The sequence below is a fragment of the Oncorhynchus mykiss genome, chromosome 6 (genome assembly GCF_057628025.1).
Source record: "Oncorhynchus mykiss isolate SJ-2025 chromosome 6, ASM5762802v1, whole genome shotgun sequence".
Taxonomy (NCBI): Eukaryota; Metazoa; Chordata; class Actinopteri; order Salmoniformes; family Salmonidae; genus Oncorhynchus; species Oncorhynchus mykiss.
In genome coordinates, this window is record NC_143027.1 from 15,108,519 (window position 1) to 15,125,965 (window position 17,447).

The window sequence follows — 17,447 nt, forward strand, 5'->3', positions numbered from 1 at the left end:
AGTTTGAGGCCATATGGCGGAGAGTGATGCAGGCACTGGAGATGGGGGTGTCAGCAGGTGGGTCTTACAAAACAATCATGAAAGTCATAACGAAAGTCTGTCTCACCCTTATCATGCACAAAGTTTGTTTGGTCTCCTCAAGATAAAGATACATATGTGACAATATCAACATTTCATTACAGTGACTGGTTCGTTAGTCAGATGAGAGCGTGTTCATTCTCTTCCATGGCCAGATCTAGTCTGGCGTGTTTGCACTCTGTAAAGGATTTTTTTGCTGCTGCTCTACTGCAGTTGTCTTGATTAATTAGAATACTTAATTTGTCACTAAGTGTGATTAATTCCATTCATCTATCAAGTGTAAAGTCATCCAGTAATGTCACTGGTAATCAATTATTCACCATGGCAACTGGTGCGGAGAAGATATTGAACTGTGAGTAGAGTCACCGACATTCATATGTAGAGTAAATCCATTCATACACATCCCACGTATCCATACACTACATATAAACAAACACATCCACGCATTACCATATGAACATCAATACTTCCTGTGACAAACACACTAATGTGAGGTGAAAACATCAATGCTTCTATTTATTTTTCCTTGCCACAGGTCTAGAAGGTGTGGGGAGAAGTGGGTATCGCCATGTATCCTTGTCGTTGGAGGAAGCCATTGATTTAACAGCTGGCTTCATAGCCTCTCCCTCCTCCTGTAGGCACAGCATGTAATATCAAACCACGAGTTTCCCTCTATCCACAGCAATCAATTCAACTGAGCTTCATGGCCTGTCTGGAGCTAGTCTAACCGCACAGCCTGGCCTTTTCCTTCTTAGAAGGCCTTTGCTGTGATAAAAACATATCTCACTCCAGGCTCAGCCAATCTAATTATGGCTAGACAAGGGGGCACTACTGCGGGGCACTGTTTATGTCACCGCTAAGCTCTAACGGACTATCAGAGAGGTAGGAGACGACAGAAAGGCCAGGGAACAACCGATCCCAGAGATGACCATCAGACACAAATGCTATGCCCTTTATTTTACTGTTCTAGAAAACAAAATATTCCTGTATTTTTACTGCAGAATGTCTAGGCCCAGGAGTTTTCTTTACCATATCACCTAACCAGCTAGAAAACTCTGGGCCCTAGTCTGGACATGTTACTTAGGCTACTAGAATCCAGAGTTTTGTCCTTGTCAGGTCAGGTGACAGTGTCATAACGAGCAACGTTTTATAACATAGCTTTTGTAATGCCAGGATAGTATAATTAATGTTGGAACCAGTGCAGCCTGTAGGGAGAAGGTTTTATCTCCTTCCCTGGAACTTCTCAGCATCTTAAGTCAACTGCGGACACTGCAATAAAACAATAAGGACACATAGATGTAGAATCTTAATTTGAGTCCGTTTGTTACAGCATGAAAATAATCCTGCAGCAACAGGACATTCATGGATATTTTTGTAGGGATTGACACATTGTCATAAGGGAACATCAAGTTTGAAATCCAGAAGGCTTTTTTTACCTCAAGTGCATTACAAGTTACACATTTCCTGCATTACACTAAAGTTCGCCTGCAACAGGGTGATCAAATTAAGATCCTGCATCTGGACTATATCTACGGTTGTTTTGAAACACTGATGCACATTCACATCTGGCTAAGTCCCGATGATTCCAAACAGATGTGACCTGCTCTGTTCCCAACTGTTATTCTAGACAAAATCTTCTCATATACTCTCTAAGTCACTCTCACGCTTTTTGGTAACGAGATACTTCTCAAGTTCCTGGGAGGACAAACTATAAGCGTCCGTTGAGGGATGCGTCTTTGCTTAAGGCCCTGGCTGGGTCGTCTGAGACAATCAGTTACCTTAAAGCACGTACTGGGCTGCAGCTAAAGGTAAGAGGACAAGAGGACACATTCACAAGCACAGTGCAGGCGTGGCCGGTGTTGCATTCAGGAGAAGTTATAGAAAAGGTAGTAGAATTATGACTAGTTGGAGTTATGAGGCTCTGGTGGTTAAGTTAGTAGATGTATGATGCTTGCAAAATAAATTTGAAGTATGTTTCCCCCATAAGCCACATGTTCTGAATGCATATAGTATAAATTCCCTTTATGCAAGTTTCTGCTGAAAAATAACTAATTAATTTAACCTGACCATGTGACTAGGCTATTCCTACGATCCTCTGTTTTTCCTGGTCAGATTACGTGGCCAGGAGAAACTCCAGTTCCTATGTTTCCTTAGATGGGAAGCAGGGGGGTAGCCTCCTACCTGAAGCCACTGGGACTGGTCACTGCGTCCAGAAGTCCAGGCATTGACCTTTCCCTGTTTGTCCAGACGGGCCTTGCTGGGTTCCCAGGTGAACATGTCCATGTTGAGTGTTCTGAAGAGGCTAGATGCTGTGATCTGGTAGTCCTGGATGTGGCCAGACTTCATCCCCATGGGCTCAGAGCAGCCTGTAGAAACAAACTAGTTAGTGGAAACAGTCCTTTCTAGAACTGCAAACTCCATAACAATACTTCCAAAGAAATACGATTTGTCAATACTCAATGGCGCCCCTATTGTATTTCTTGAGAAATGCAGAACTGTCCTGTTCTTACAAAAAGGGGAACTTCTACCCGCGGTGGTGCGACACCTGTGCAAACCTTTAGTCATGAATTATTACCTGTGAGCTCACAGCCGAGCAGCTCCATGCGCAGGGTGCAGTGTCTCCTACAGACCTGGGGGTAGATGCGCACGTACTGCGCCTCAATGGGAGGGGTGAAGGAGTTGGCAGAGGGAGCGTTGTTTTCCACATTTCCACGGAATATCTGAGGAGGGAAATTATACGACAGAAGAAGAAGAGGGGTTAAAAGGAATAGGAAGGGGGAATTAAATTGTCTCTGTGAACAGTCTCTCTGTGAACAGTCTCTCTGTGAACAGTCTCTCTGTGAACAGTCTCTCACACGGTCTCTAGTGTCTACTCGAAACTCAACAAATTGCTGCCATTCAATGAGCTCAAATTACAGGAAAAGTATTTTTTTTAATTGCACGATTTAAGCAGGTAATTTGTAAGCACACGATGTGTTTTGAATTAGTGGACCAATTACCTTGCCATACCATATAGACTGTTTTACAGTGCTATCCCCAAATGAACTAACATAGTGTTTCACAGGACCCTCTCAGGTGGTATGTATGTTTGTGTGTGTGTGTGTGTGTGTGTGTGTGTGTGTGTGTGTGTGTGTGTGTGTGTGTGTGTGTGTGTGTGTGTGTGTGTGTGTGTGTGTGTGTGTGTGTGTGTGTGTGTTAAGGAATACAGCTCTGTCTGGATGAATTCAGGTCAGCATTGCACAGAGGTGCACTCAAAAGGGGGGTCCCTCTGGGTCAGAACATCCGTCTACTCTCTGGCTAGCACACTCACAGTCAGACTCAAAGATCTCAGGCAAGAAAACTAACAACTGGGTTTTGAGTTTAGTCTCTCATCCCAGTGTTCTGCATGCCTCATTAATCTTACAGTTGTTAGAGTAACAACTATATACTGTATATATAACAAAAATATAAACGCAACATGTAAAGTGTTGGTCCCATATTTCATGAGCTGAAATAAAATATACCAGAAATTCTCCATATGCACAAAAGCTTATTACTCTCAGATTTTGTGCACACATCTGTTTACTTCCTGTTAGTGAGTGTTTATCCTTTGCCAAGATAATCCTCCCCCAGACAGCTGTGGCATATCAAGAAGCTGATTAAACAGCATGATCATGACACAGGTGCACCTTGTTCTGGGGACAATAAAAGGCCACTCGAAAATGTGCAGTTTTGTCATAGAACACAATGCCACAGATGTCTCAAGTTTTGAGGGAGCATGTAATTGGCATGCTGATCGCAGGAATGTCCACCAGAGCTGTTGCCAGATAGTTTAATGCTAATTGATCTACCATAAACCACCTCCACCATTGTTATAGAGAATTTAACAGTACGTCCAACCGGCCTTAAAACCGCAGAACAAGTTTATGTCGTTTGGGCAAGCAGTTTGCCAATGTCAACGTTGTGAACAGAGTGCCCCGTGGTGGCAGTGGGGTTATGGTATAGGCAGTTATAAGTTACGGACAATGAAAACAATTGTATTTTATCGATGGCAATTTTGAATGCAAAGAAATACTTAAGAAATAGCCCTGTTGTGAGGCTCATTTTTGAAAGATATCTGTGACCATTTCAATGAACTGATCTCCTCATATGAACTATAATTCAGTAAAATCTTTGAAATTGTTGCATGTTGCGTTTATATTTTTTGTCAGAATATACAGTTGAAGTCGGAAGTTTCCATACACTTAGGTTGGAGTCATTAAAATGTGTTTTTCAACCACTCCACAAATTTCTTGTTAAAAACTATTGTATTGGCAAGTCAGGTTAGGTTCGGTTAGGGCATCTACTTTGTGCATGACACAAGTAATTATTCCAACAATTGTTTACAGACAGATTATTTCACTTATAATTCACTGTATCACAATCCAGTGGGTCAGAAGTTTACATACACTAAGTTGACAGTTGACATCACGAGGAAAGAAAATTGTGTGGATATATTGAAACAAAGACATCAGTCAGGAAGTTAAAGCTTGGTCACAAATGTGTCTTCCAAATGGACAATGACCCCAAGCATAATTCCAAAGTTGTGGCAAAATGGCTTAAGGACAACAAAGTCAAGGTATTGGGGTGGCCATCACAAATCCTATAGACATTTTTGTGGGCAGAACTGAAAAAGCGTGTGCAAGGAGGCCTACAAACCTGACTCAGTTACGCCAGCACTGTCAGGAGGAATGGGACAAAATTCACCCAACTATTTGTGGGAAGCTTGTGGAAGGCTACCCAAAACGTTTGACCCAAGTTAAACAATTTAAAGGCAATGTTACCAAATACTAATTGAGTGGATGTAAACTTCTGACCCACTGAGAATGTTATGAAAGAAATAAAAGCTGAAATAAATCATTTTCTCTACAATTTTTCTGAAATTTCACATTCTTAAAATAAAGTGGTGATCCTAACTGACCTAAGACAGGGAATTTTTACTAGGATTAAATGTCAGGGATTGTGAAAAACTGAATTTAAATGTATTTGGCTAAGGTGTATGTAAACTTCCCACTTCAACTGTATACAGTACCTGTCAAAAGTTTGGACACAACTACTCATTCCAGGGTTTTTCTTTATTTTTACTATTTTCATCATGATGGAATAATAGTGAAGACATTACAACTATTAAATAACACATATGGAAACTTGTAATAACCAAAAAGTGTTAAACAAATCAAAATATACAGTATTTTATATTTGAGATTCTTCAAAGTAGCCACACTTTGCCTTGATGACAGCTTTGCACACTCTTGGCATTTTCTCAACCAGCTTCATGAGGTAGTCACCTGGAATGCATTTCAATTAACAGGTGAGCCTTGTCAAAACATAATTTATGGAATTTCTCTCCTTCTTAATGCATTTGAGCCAATCAGTTGTGCTGTGACAAGGTAGAGGTGGTGTACAGAAGATAGCCCTATTTAGTAAAATAACAAGTTCTTATTATGTCAAGAACAGCTCAAATAAGCAAAGAGAAAAAACAGTCCATCATTTCGTTATGAAGACATGAAGGTCAGTCAATCTGTAAAATTTCAAGAACTTTGAAAGTTTCTTCAAGTGCAGTCGCAAAAACCATCAAGCGCTATGATGAAACTGGCTCTCATGAGGACAGCCACAGGAAAGGAATACCCAGAATTACCTCTGCTGCAGAGAATAAGTTAATTAGAGTTAACTGCACCTCAGATTGTAGCCAAAATAATGCTTCACGGAGTAACAGACACATCTCAACATCAAAAGAAACACTCGCAAAGGAAAACATTTGAGATTTTTGGTTCCAACCGCTGTGTCTTTGTGAGACGCAGAGTAGGTGAACAGATGATCTCCGCATGTGTGGTTCCACCATGAAACATGGAGGAGGAGAGATGGTGTGGGGGTGTTATACTGTTGGTGATTTATTTAGAATTCAAAGCACACTAAACCAGCATGGCTACCACAGCATTCTACAGCGATATGCCATCCAATCTGGTTTGCACTTAGTGGGACAATCAATTGTTTTTCAACAGGACAATGAACCCCAAACCACCTTCAGGCTGTGTAAAGTCTATTTGACCAAGGAGAGTGATGGAGTGCTGCATCAGATGACCTGGCCTCCACAATCACACAACCTAAACCCAATTGAGATGGTTTGGGATGAGTTGGACAGCAGAGTGATGGAAAAGCAGCCAACAAGTACTCAGCATATGTGGGAACTCCTTCAAGACTGTTGGAAAAGCATTCCTCATGAAGCTGGTTGAGAGAATGCCAAGATTGTGCAAAAGCTGTCATCAAGGCAAAGGGTAGCTACTTTGAAGAATCTAAAATCTAAAATATATTTGGATTTGTTTAACCATTTTTGGGTTATTACATGATTCAATATGTGTTATTTCATAGTTTTGATGTCTTCACTATTATTCTACAATGTAGAAAATAGTAAAAATAAAGAAAACCCTTGATGAGTAGGTGTGTCCAAACTTTTGACTGGTACTGTACATACATACACTGAGTATAACAAACATTAGGAACACCTTCCTAATATTGAGTTGCACCCCCCATTTGTCCTCAGATCTGCCTCAATTTGTCGGGCATGGACTCTACAAGCTGTCGAAGGCGTTCCACAGGAATGCTGGCCCATGTTGACTCCAATGCTTCCACAGTAGTGTCAAGCTGGCTGCATGTCCTTGGGTGGTGTACACACAATACACACAAGAAACCGTTCAGCATGAACAACTGGTGCGCCTGGCACCTACTACCATACCATGTTCCCTGTTCAATGGCACTTAAAACTTGTGTCTTGCCCATTCACCCGCTGAATGGCACACATACACAATCCATTGGTGGCAGGGGTAAAAATGGGGATGGCTGGTTGGAGGACGGGACAGGGGACATGGTGCGCTGTCAAAAATGACAGAGTGTCGGGGAGTCTATTTGGTGGCCGTTTATCCCCAAATAGTATAAAACGCGATCTAAAAGTCATAAAAAGTGGAGGGGGGTAAGTGCTAGGAAGAGGAACCCGGAGTGAGCTGGCTAATTAAAAAGTAATCTCATCATGTCCTCCACTCTGCCCTTGACTTGGTGTGTGGTCTCCAGTTGCTGTGTGTGTGTGTCTCACCATGTCCTCGTCTGTGCCCTTGACTTTGTTTGTCCTCCAGGTCTTGCCATCATCACTAGAGGCCACTTTGTAAGACTTGACGTACTCTGGGCTGCCGATGCGCTTTGCACCCTGGGTAATTAGGCCCGTGACCCGCATCCTCCTCTGTAGGTTTATCTGTAGGAAAATAAGGGATAAAACAGCAATCAAGAACCTTGTGTTTGTGAGTTTGTGTGTCTGTGTGTGACTGTGCATGTGTGTACCTATTCATACATGTATGTATTGTGTGTGTGAGCATGTGTATTTGTATTTATTATGGATCCCCATTAGCTGCTGCCAATGTTTCTGGGGTATGCATGGATGTCCGAGCAGTGTGCCAGTAGTTTAGACAGACAGCTCGGTGCATTCAGCATGTCAACACTTCTCATAAATACAAATAGTGATGAAGTCAATCTCTCCTCCACTTTCCACCAGGAGAGATTGACATATATATTATTAATATCAGCTCTCCGTTCACATCCAAGGGCCAGTCGTGCTGCCCTGTACTGAGCCAATTATAAATTCCCTATGTCCATTTTTGTGGCACATGACCACACAAATGAACAGTAGTCCATTTACGACAAAACTGGGGCCTGTAGGACCTGTCTTGTTGATAGTGCTGTTAAGAAGGTAGAGCAGCGCTTTATTATGGACAGACTTCTCCCCAGCTTAGCTACTGTTGTACCAATATTTTTTGACCATGACAGTTATAATCCAGGGTTACTCCAAACATTTTAGTCACCTCAACTTGCTCTATTTCCACATTATTTGTTACAAGATTTAATTGAGGTTTAGGGTTTAGTGAATGATTTGTCTCAAATACAATCCTTTAAGTTTTAAAAATCATCAGAATTCCTTTCCACCTACTCTGAAACTAACTGCAACTCTCTGTTAAGTGTTGCAGTAATTTCAGTCACTGTAGTAGCTGACATGAATCGTGTTGAGTCATCCGCATACATAGACACACTGGCTTTACTCAAAGCCAATGGCATGTCATTAGTAAATATTGAAAAAATAAATGGGCCTAGACGGCTGCCCCGGGGAACTCCTGATTCTATGTGGATTTTGTTGGAGAGGCTTCCATTAAAGAAAACCCTCTGTGTTCTGTTAAACAGGTAACTCTATCCACAATATAGCAGGGGGTGAAAAGCCATAACACATATATTTTTTCCAGCAGCAGACTATGATCGATAATGTCAAAAGCTGCACCGAAGTCTAACAAAACAGCCACCACAATCTTTTTATCATAATATTCTTTCAGCCAATCATCAGTCATTTGTGTGAGTGCTGTGCTTGTTGAATGTCCTTCCCTATAAGCATGTTGAACGTTTGTTGTCAATTTGTTTACTGTAAAATAGCATTGTATCTGGTCAAACACTATTTTTATCCCAAAAATTACTAAGGATTTGTAACAGGCTGATTGGTAGGCTTTTGAGCCAGTAAGAGGGCTTTACTATTCTTAGGTATCGGAATGGTGTTTGCTTCCCTCCAAGCCTGGGGGCACACACTTTCTAGTAAGCTTAAATTGAAAATATGGCAAGTCCGCTATTATCCTCAGTAATTTTCCATCCAAGTTGTCAGACCCCAGTGGCTTGTCAATGTTGATAGACAACAATACTTTGCTCACCTCTTCCACACTCACTTTACAGAATTCAAGATTACAATGCTTGTCTTTCAAAATTTGGTCAGATAAACTTGGATGTACAGTGTCAGTGTTTGTTGCTTACATGTCATGCGTAAATTTGCTAATCTTGCCAATGAAAAAAATCATTAAAGTAGTTGCCAATATCCGTTGGTTTTGTTGTGAATGAGTAATATGATTCAATGAATGATGGAGTTGAGTTTGCTTTTTTCCCAAAAATGTCATTTAAGTTGCTCCAAAGCGTTTACTGTCATTCTTTATGTAATTTATCTTTGTTTCATAGTGTAGTTTCTTCTTCTTTTTATTCAGTTTAGTCACAGGTTTTCTCAATTTGCAATGTTTGCCAATCACACTTATTTTCAATTCCTTTTGCCTCATCCTTCTCAACCATACAAGTTTTCAATTCCCCATCAATCCACAGGGATTTAAACATTTTTTAAAATGACTTTTCTTAATAGGTGGATGCTTATTAGTAACTGGAAAAAGCAATTTCATAAATGTGTCAAGTGCAACAAATATTATTTACATCAACAACATAGGAATCTTTACAAAACGTATTGTATGACCTCTTATACACTATATTGGAACTTTGGTTTTCCTAGATATGTCTACTATATTGTGATCACTACAGCCAATGGATTTGGATACTGCTTTCAAGCTAATTTCTGCAGCACTAGTAAAGATGTGATCAATACATATTGATGATTTAATTCCTGTGCTGTTTGTAACTACCTTTGTAGGTTGACTGATAAGGCACTGGTTACAGTTTGAAGCTTTTTCTTGAGTGGGCAGCTTGATGAAAGCCAGTCAATATTTAAAATCACCCAGAAAATATACCTCTCTGTTGATATCACATACATTATCAAGCATTCCAAAGATATTATCCAGATACTGAGTGTTAGCACTTGGTGGTCTATAGCAGCTTCCCACCAGAATGGGCGTTAGGTGAGGCAGATGAACATGTAGCCATATTACTTCAAGAGTATCATGTTATTTATGTTAGTGCAGGGTGAGCTGCACACAGTGGACTTTCTCCTAGGGCACACCGGTGTGTGTCAGACATCCTCTGGCTATTACACTCAGATCTTTTATCTGTTCCTGTCAAGGTCATCTATCTTCCTCAGGACTGTGTGTGAATGCAACATTAGTCTATCCCCTCACACCACATTCAGTCAGCCATCCAGTCAATCCAATCTAGCCTGTCAATATACTGCCAAACTAAAGCACTTCTGACAGAGACGGGTTGGGGCTTCAGTTAGAATCCTTAAGTTTGACGCACAGCAGTATGACCATTATAAGAGAGAAGGAGAGAGAGAGAGTATTTTCTTCAGTCAGAAGTTATTTTATTATTAATTTTAATAGCTCCATATGATGACAGAATTGTAATAGAATACAGCCTATGATGGTAACTAAGGACTGCTGCTGTAATAGATGAGGGTGTATGGTGGTAACTAAGGACTGGTGCTGTGCTGAATGAACACATATGGAAAGAAACAAAGACAGGTGCAAACACACACACACACACACACACACACACACACACACACATACACACAGTCTCAGATTAATCTGATTCATTTTCACAACAGTCATAACTGGGTCAAAATTATTGAGGTACAGTGCACCTCTACAGTGTTGAGGTACAGTGCATTTGGTAAGCATTCAGACCCCTTCCCCTTTTCCACATTTTGTTACAGCGTTATTCTAAAGTGTGTTGTGTCTTTGGCTATGCCGGATTAAATGATATGACATGCTATTCTATAAAATAATTTTCCCGTAATTAATATTACCTGATTGAGCTAATCATGTAAATGTAATTAACTAGAGAGTCGGGCACCACAAAATAATATTTATAGAGCTGTTATCTTCCGAATAAACTCTTAAAGACCTAGTAATATTTTACATCAATAGCAGTCAATATTAGTCGTCATCTTAATTCGGTATCATCAGAAAGTTGTAAATTCTTGGTTATCTGCACGAACCCTGGCTAACAAGTTGAACCGGCAATACAAAATTGGGTTTAATTACTTACTTACTAAATACCTAACCTAATCACACAGAATTACACATACACTAAATTAAATCAGAACTTGATAACAAATTACTTCATAAAGGAAAATGTCCCTAGCGGGCGGAACAGATATGACAGCTTGTTACACAAAAGAAAAGGGGCTGGGTTTGAGTGAAAGAGCAGGAAGACTGAGGAACAAAGTGCGAAGCTGTGCTATCGTAAATACAGAATCTTATGCATTCTAAATTACCGCCCATTTGGAAAAGGAAAATGCAAGCTGCGCTTCGGTAGGTTGGTGGTAGATGGAAGGCCGTGTTGCCCAACTGAGTCCTTCGTCCTTTGAAGAATGTCTCTGCTGGTAAATTGAATATGTTGTAGTAACGTCATTGCGTGGTAGACGGCATACTCTGTCTGTTCCTTCCTAACCCTCGTTTGCAGCGGCTGTTGCTAACTCAACGGCTAGGAGGTATCACTTCTGTAGTGAATAAGAGTTCAAAATTCATACTGTTCGCAACCAAAGCTCACACTGATGTTGGCTTCGTTCTGTAGTTATTATCTGAACCATTCTGACATCGGACCGCCGTCCTCACGTCACATTTCATCCCATCACAAATAATTTCAAATTAAAAAATTTAAATTGAACAACAATTCCATGTGAATCCGATAACTCTGATGTGTAGACTTTCCACTGTAGAGTTTATGTCATCTTATCATTGATAAGAATGTTTCAGATGACAACCGAACTGACATCATATTCATTAAGTACCACCGCATATGTTCAATTGTTCGGATTACCAGAATATAGTTCATCTCCCCCCACCTTCTGATGTTCCAAGAATCTCTATGTTAACCAAGGGTTTTGCAAATGTAACATCAGTAGGGTAGAGAGAGGAAAAAGGGGGGAAGAGGTATTTATGACTGTCATAAACCTCCCCCCCAGGCCAACGTCATGACAAGTGGAATAAATAACACATTTTCCTCATCAATCTACAACATAATACCCCATAAACACAAAGTGAAAACAGGTTTTTAGAATTTTTTACAATTTTCTTTTTTTTTTTTTACATAAAACTAGAAATACCTTATTTAAGTATTCAGACCATTTGCTATGAGACTCGACATTGAGCTCAGGTGCATCCTGTTTCCATTGATCATGTTTGAGACGTTTCTACAACTTGATTAGAGTCCACCTGTGGTAAATTCAATTGATTGGACAGGATTTGGAATGGCACAAACCTGTCGACATAAGGTCCCACAGTTGACAGTGCATGTTAGCGCAAAAACCAAGCCATGAGGTCGAAGGAATTGCCCGTAGAGCACCGAGACAGGATTATGTCGAGGCACAGATCTGGGAAAGGGTACCAAAGCATTTCTGCAGCATTGACGGTCCCCAAGAACACAGTGTTCTTCATCATTCTTAAATGGAAGAAGTTTGGAACCACCAAGACTCTTCTTAGAGCTGGCTGCCCAGCCAAACTGAGCAATTGGGGGAAAAGGGCCTTGGTCAGGGAGGTGACCAAGAACCTGATGGTTCAGAGCTCCAGAGTTCTGAACCGTCAGAGCTCCAGAGCTGACAGAGCTCCAGAGTTCCTCTGTGGAGATGGGCGAACCTTGCAGAAGGACAAACATATCTGCAGTACTCTAACAATCACGCGTTTTTGGTAGAATGGCCAGACAAACAACACTCTGTAAAAAGCACATGACAGTCTGCTTGAAGTTTGCCAAAAGTCACAAGATTCTCTGGTGTGATGAAACCAAGATTGAACTCTTTGGCCTGAATGCCAAGCGTCACATCTGGAGGAAACCTGGGACCATCCCTATGGTGAAGCATGGTGGCGGCAGCATCATGCTGTGGGGATGTTTTTCAGCGGCAGCGACCGGGAGACTAGTCAGGATCGAGGGAAAGATGAACGAAGTAATGTACAGAAAGATACTTGATGAAAACCTGCTACAGAGCACTCAGGACCTCAGACTGGGGCTAAGGTTTACCTCCCAACAGGACAACGAACCTAAGCACACAGCCAAGACAATCCAGGCGTGGCTTCGGGACAAGTCTCTGAATGTCGTTGATTGGTCTTGTCAGAGCCCGGACTTGAAACCGATCTAACATCTCTGGAGAGACCAGAAAATAGCTGTGCAGTGACGGTTTCCATCCAACCTGACAGAGCTTGAGAGGATCTGCCTAGAAGAATGGGAGAAACTTCCCAAATACAGATGTACCAAGCTTGTAGCTTCATACCCAAGAAGACTGTAAGCTGTAATCGCTGCCAAAGGTCCTACAAAGTCTGAATACTTAAGTAAATGTGATATCAGTTTTTTTATTGTAATACATTTGCAATAGTTTTTGCATTGTAATTATGGGGTATTGTATGTAGATTGATGAGGGGGAAAAAACGATTTCATCCATTTTAGAATAAGGCTATAAACATAACAAAAATGTGGACAGAGTCAAGGGGTCTGAATACTTTCTGAATGCACCGTACATTTGGCAACTGCTACTTCCTCACGACGGCTGCTACCACACGTAACATCCTGGAGTGAAATCAGGGGAAACCCAAATGAACTGTGTCCCACAAGAATGAGAGACATCATACTGTGAAAACCAAAAAGGCCCCTATTCATGATAATGATGGATTGACAATATTTTCTTGGAACAACACCACAAGGGCTAAACTTAGCCTCTGAGATTAAATACGCCTATGCACTCTGAGCATGTACTTCTTCACTTGCTGACTACAGTAACTCAAGTCTTCTTGACAAAGTCTTACACCGCATCCTCAATGCAATCAAAGACACAATGAACACCCACTTATTCCCCACTTATCTCTTGTTTTTTTTCATATTCTGGAGAACAACATCTTCTCATCTTCTCTCTCTCTCATTAGTCTACTGTGACTAAAAGGCCTAGTGCTCAGGTAATTGGTGTGATTCTTTGCACGGATAATGACCACTTACAAACACACTTCAGTCACTCCACACAATACTGGTAGTGTCTTAGTTCACGCTGAGTGAGGCTCTGTTGAGAACATCTGCCTGGATACTGCTCAGCGGTGATTGTAAGTTTGAGAAAATTGATTCAGTGTGAGCGGACTGACATAAAAGGCCCATAATTCCCCCGGCTGTATATCAAAATGACACTGCATAACATGAGGATAATTTCCCCCATCATGATCTCAATTCGGCAGTGACAGGGATACGAGAAGAGCTCAGTGTGAACTCCATGGTGGGGGAGGTCTGGAAGAGATGGCCCAGTCCAGAGTCTCTGAGACGGGAAAGGGTTTGAGGTCAGATGGCCCCTCATCTGCCGCCATTATGGCTGCTCTTCAAAGTTTTGTAATTTGCTGGTGCTTATTGAGGCAATGGAACCTCACTTATCTGTACATTGCTACACCGTTTCCCCACTAACAGTGTAGTGTAAGTATGTACTCAAAACAAAACTTCCACCCTTTATAAAACACAACCATTAAACCCATCTGCAAACAATATATATTTTTAGCAAATCTGTTAGAGCCAGTAGAGTCGGATCACATCTTGCCTCTTGAGTATGATGTCTCCTGCATCTTGAGAAAGATGCCTCCTGCTTCTTGAGTAAGATGCCTCCTGCTTCTTGAGTAAGATGCCTCCTGCTTCTTGAGTAAGATGCCTCCTGCTTCTTGAGTAAGATGCCTCCTACTTCTTGAGTAAGATGTCTCCTGCTTCTTGAGTAAGATGCCTCCTGCTTCTTGAGTAAGATGCCTCCTGCTTCTTGAGTAAGATGCCTCCTGCTTCTTGAGTAAGATGTCTCCAGCTTCTTGAGTAAGATGCCTCCTGCTTCTTGAGTAAGATGCCTCCTGCTTCTTGAGTAAGATGCCTCCTGCTTCTTGAGTAAGATGTCTCATGCCTCTTGAGGTAAGACAGAAGTGAGACCAGGTGTTATCAGAAACTCAAGTCTTTCCAGCTCACTACTGTAGTTCACATCATTCCACTCTTAAACTGCGATTTCAAGATATTCTGTCGTCCTTAAAATCCTCCACTCTTTTATACAGTAATTGTTTGAAAATGGTCAATTAGCTTTGGCAATGGTCTCCTCGACAAGCATTTATTTTTATTTCCCTGTGTTTTTTTGAAGTGGCAGAGGACCTGCCAAAGTATTCAAGACCTAAATGGAGGAAGCATTGCGTTTTAAGCCCCTAATGTGGCACATCGGTTGAGTCACGTCGATCCACCCCCCTCAGCGATGACACTGTGTCATTCACACAGGCTGTAATAATGCTCCTACACATTCTTTAGAGACTCAGAATGGACCAGTCACATACTGTGTTCTTGTCAGAATTAAGAATATGTTTTCATGCCAGGCCGATTAGTTCCACTGACTTAGTAGACGCCTAAAGTCGTGAATGTGAATGCCGTTTCCCTGCTGTCATTTGAACTTTAAAGGTTACTGTGTGGAGGAAGTCAGCACTGACCAGTAGAAATTACTGATCATGATTATTACTTCATTTAATTCATGTTGTTCACATATGTTCATACTGTGATCTGATAAACCCTGTGAGGTGTTCTGTAGTGCAGTGCCTACAGATGTAGGATCTTAACTTGATCCCTCTTTTGTTGCTGATGATTTTTTGGCACTGCATGAAAGGCAGGTGAGGTTCGTGATTTTATTTTATTATTATTTATTTTTTTCACCTTTATTTAACCAGGTAGGCAAGTTGAGAACAAGTTCTCATTTACAATTGCGACCTGGCATAACTTTACAATTTACATAATGTCATTGGAAATACAGACTAACACACGGTTATATTAATAGTATTGCGCTTTTCATAACCTACTTCTGGTCAGCTAACAGCCTAACCACCAATACAAGCAACATTAATGGACTAAACTTTAAAATCCTGTTGCTGCAGAAGTATTTTGCTGTGACAATATAGCTCAAATAAGGTCCTACAGCTGTACATGAAATAATATACTTCCACATGTGTGAACTGCTAAGCAAAACAACCTTGAGCAAAAACAGCTTGAGAAAGAACAATAGTAGTTCAGACTAAAAGTGACAATTACATTTTATTTAACTTGTATTTATTCAGGGGAGCCCAATTGAGACCAGGGTCTTATTCTTAATGGTGCCCTGAGAACAAACAACTCAAACATGATAAATCAATAAATCAATACAACAGCAAAAGATAAACTGCATGATACAGCAGACACACCACATCTCACCAACAGTAATAACCCACCACAATGAACCAAAACACTAATAAACCACCACAATCAACCAAAACACTAAGAAACCACCACAATCAGCCAAAACACTATCGAACCACCACAATCAACCAAAACACTAATAAACCACCACAATCAACCAAAACACTAGTAAACCACCACAATCAACCAAAACACTAATAAACCACCCCAATCAACCAAAACACTAATAAACCACCACAATCAGCCAAAACACTAATAAACCACCACAATCAGCCAAAACACTAATAAACCACCACAATCAACCAAAACACTAATAAACCACCCCAATCAACCAAAACACTAATAAACCACCACAATCAGCCAAAACACTAAGAAACCACCACAATCAGCCAAAACACTAACGAACCACCACAATCAACCAAAACACTAATAAACCACCCAATCAACCAAAACACTAATAAACCACCCCAATCAACCAAAACACTAATAAACCACCACAATCAGCCAAAACACTAACGAACCACCACAATCAACCAAAACACTAATAAACCACCACAATCAACCAAACCACTTGCAAAACCTGTGTATACAGAAATAAAGTTCAACATACAACTCCCTTGATATCCTCAGAGTTGCAGAAGAGAAATGTGAAGCACAATTGGTGCTGAAAGTTAAAGGACAATGACAACACATTTTTTAATCTTCAACATAGAAATGCTACCAAAAATAATTTACTGAAGCTTGTAAGAAATGACGGCGTCACCAATGATTCACCAAACAATATTTTGATATAGGAAGCAAAGTACTTTTAACATATGTTTTCGTTTCAGTCTCCTCCATCTCCACTAACCGAAGTTATATCCATAACATTTTTTCTATGAATAATGTAAAATTAACAGCTGTAAAGAAAGAGTCATGTGAAGGCCAACTAACAGAGGAGGAACTTCTAGATGCAATTAAAGCCATTAAGTCTCCAAATATAAAATAATGCTATTTCTAAAATAAGCAATAGAAAGTTGCAAGTTAGAATATTCTTGCAACCAATATAATGTTATATTAATGGAGGATACAACCATTCCAGCTCTGCAGATTTTGCTGTGAAGAGACAGAATCATTAGATCATTTGTTTTGGTACTGTACATATGAAGCTTGTTTTTCGTTGCAGGTCTAGGAATGGCTGAACAATTGCAACATTTACCTGGAGCTAACTCTACAGATAGTACTGCTGGGTGATTTGAATGAGTTTCATTCAAGGACCAAATATTAACAGCTGTGCCATATAGATTGCAAAGTAGTTGAGAAGAGATTCCAAGGCACATTGTTTATGAACTGATACGCAAAAAGACGCCGGAATCAAAACTTTGAATTTTTAAATTAATATTATTATACAACATTCTTAGAACCAATATAAT

At 40.5% G+C, this 17,447-nt stretch overlaps 1 protein-coding gene across 3 annotated transcripts in view; it reads right to left on the minus strand.

Moving 5' to 3' along the window:
• Positions 1–17,447, minus strand: part of LOC110525311 (EGF-like repeat and discoidin I-like domain-containing protein 3) — a 203,109-nt gene that overhangs the window by 46,577 nt on the left and 139,085 nt on the right. For all 3 annotated transcript variants that reach the window (XM_036979442.2, XM_036979443.2, XM_021605324.3), the window contains 3 exons: positions 7,184–7,339; positions 2,654–2,798; positions 2,260–2,444 (listed from right to left, as the gene is read on the minus strand). In XM_036979442.2, coding sequence (XP_036835337.1) covers positions 2,260–2,444; positions 2,654–2,798; positions 7,184–7,339 — 486 coding nt within the window. The remainder of the gene's footprint in view (positions 1–2,259; positions 2,445–2,653; positions 2,799–7,183; positions 7,340–17,447) is intronic.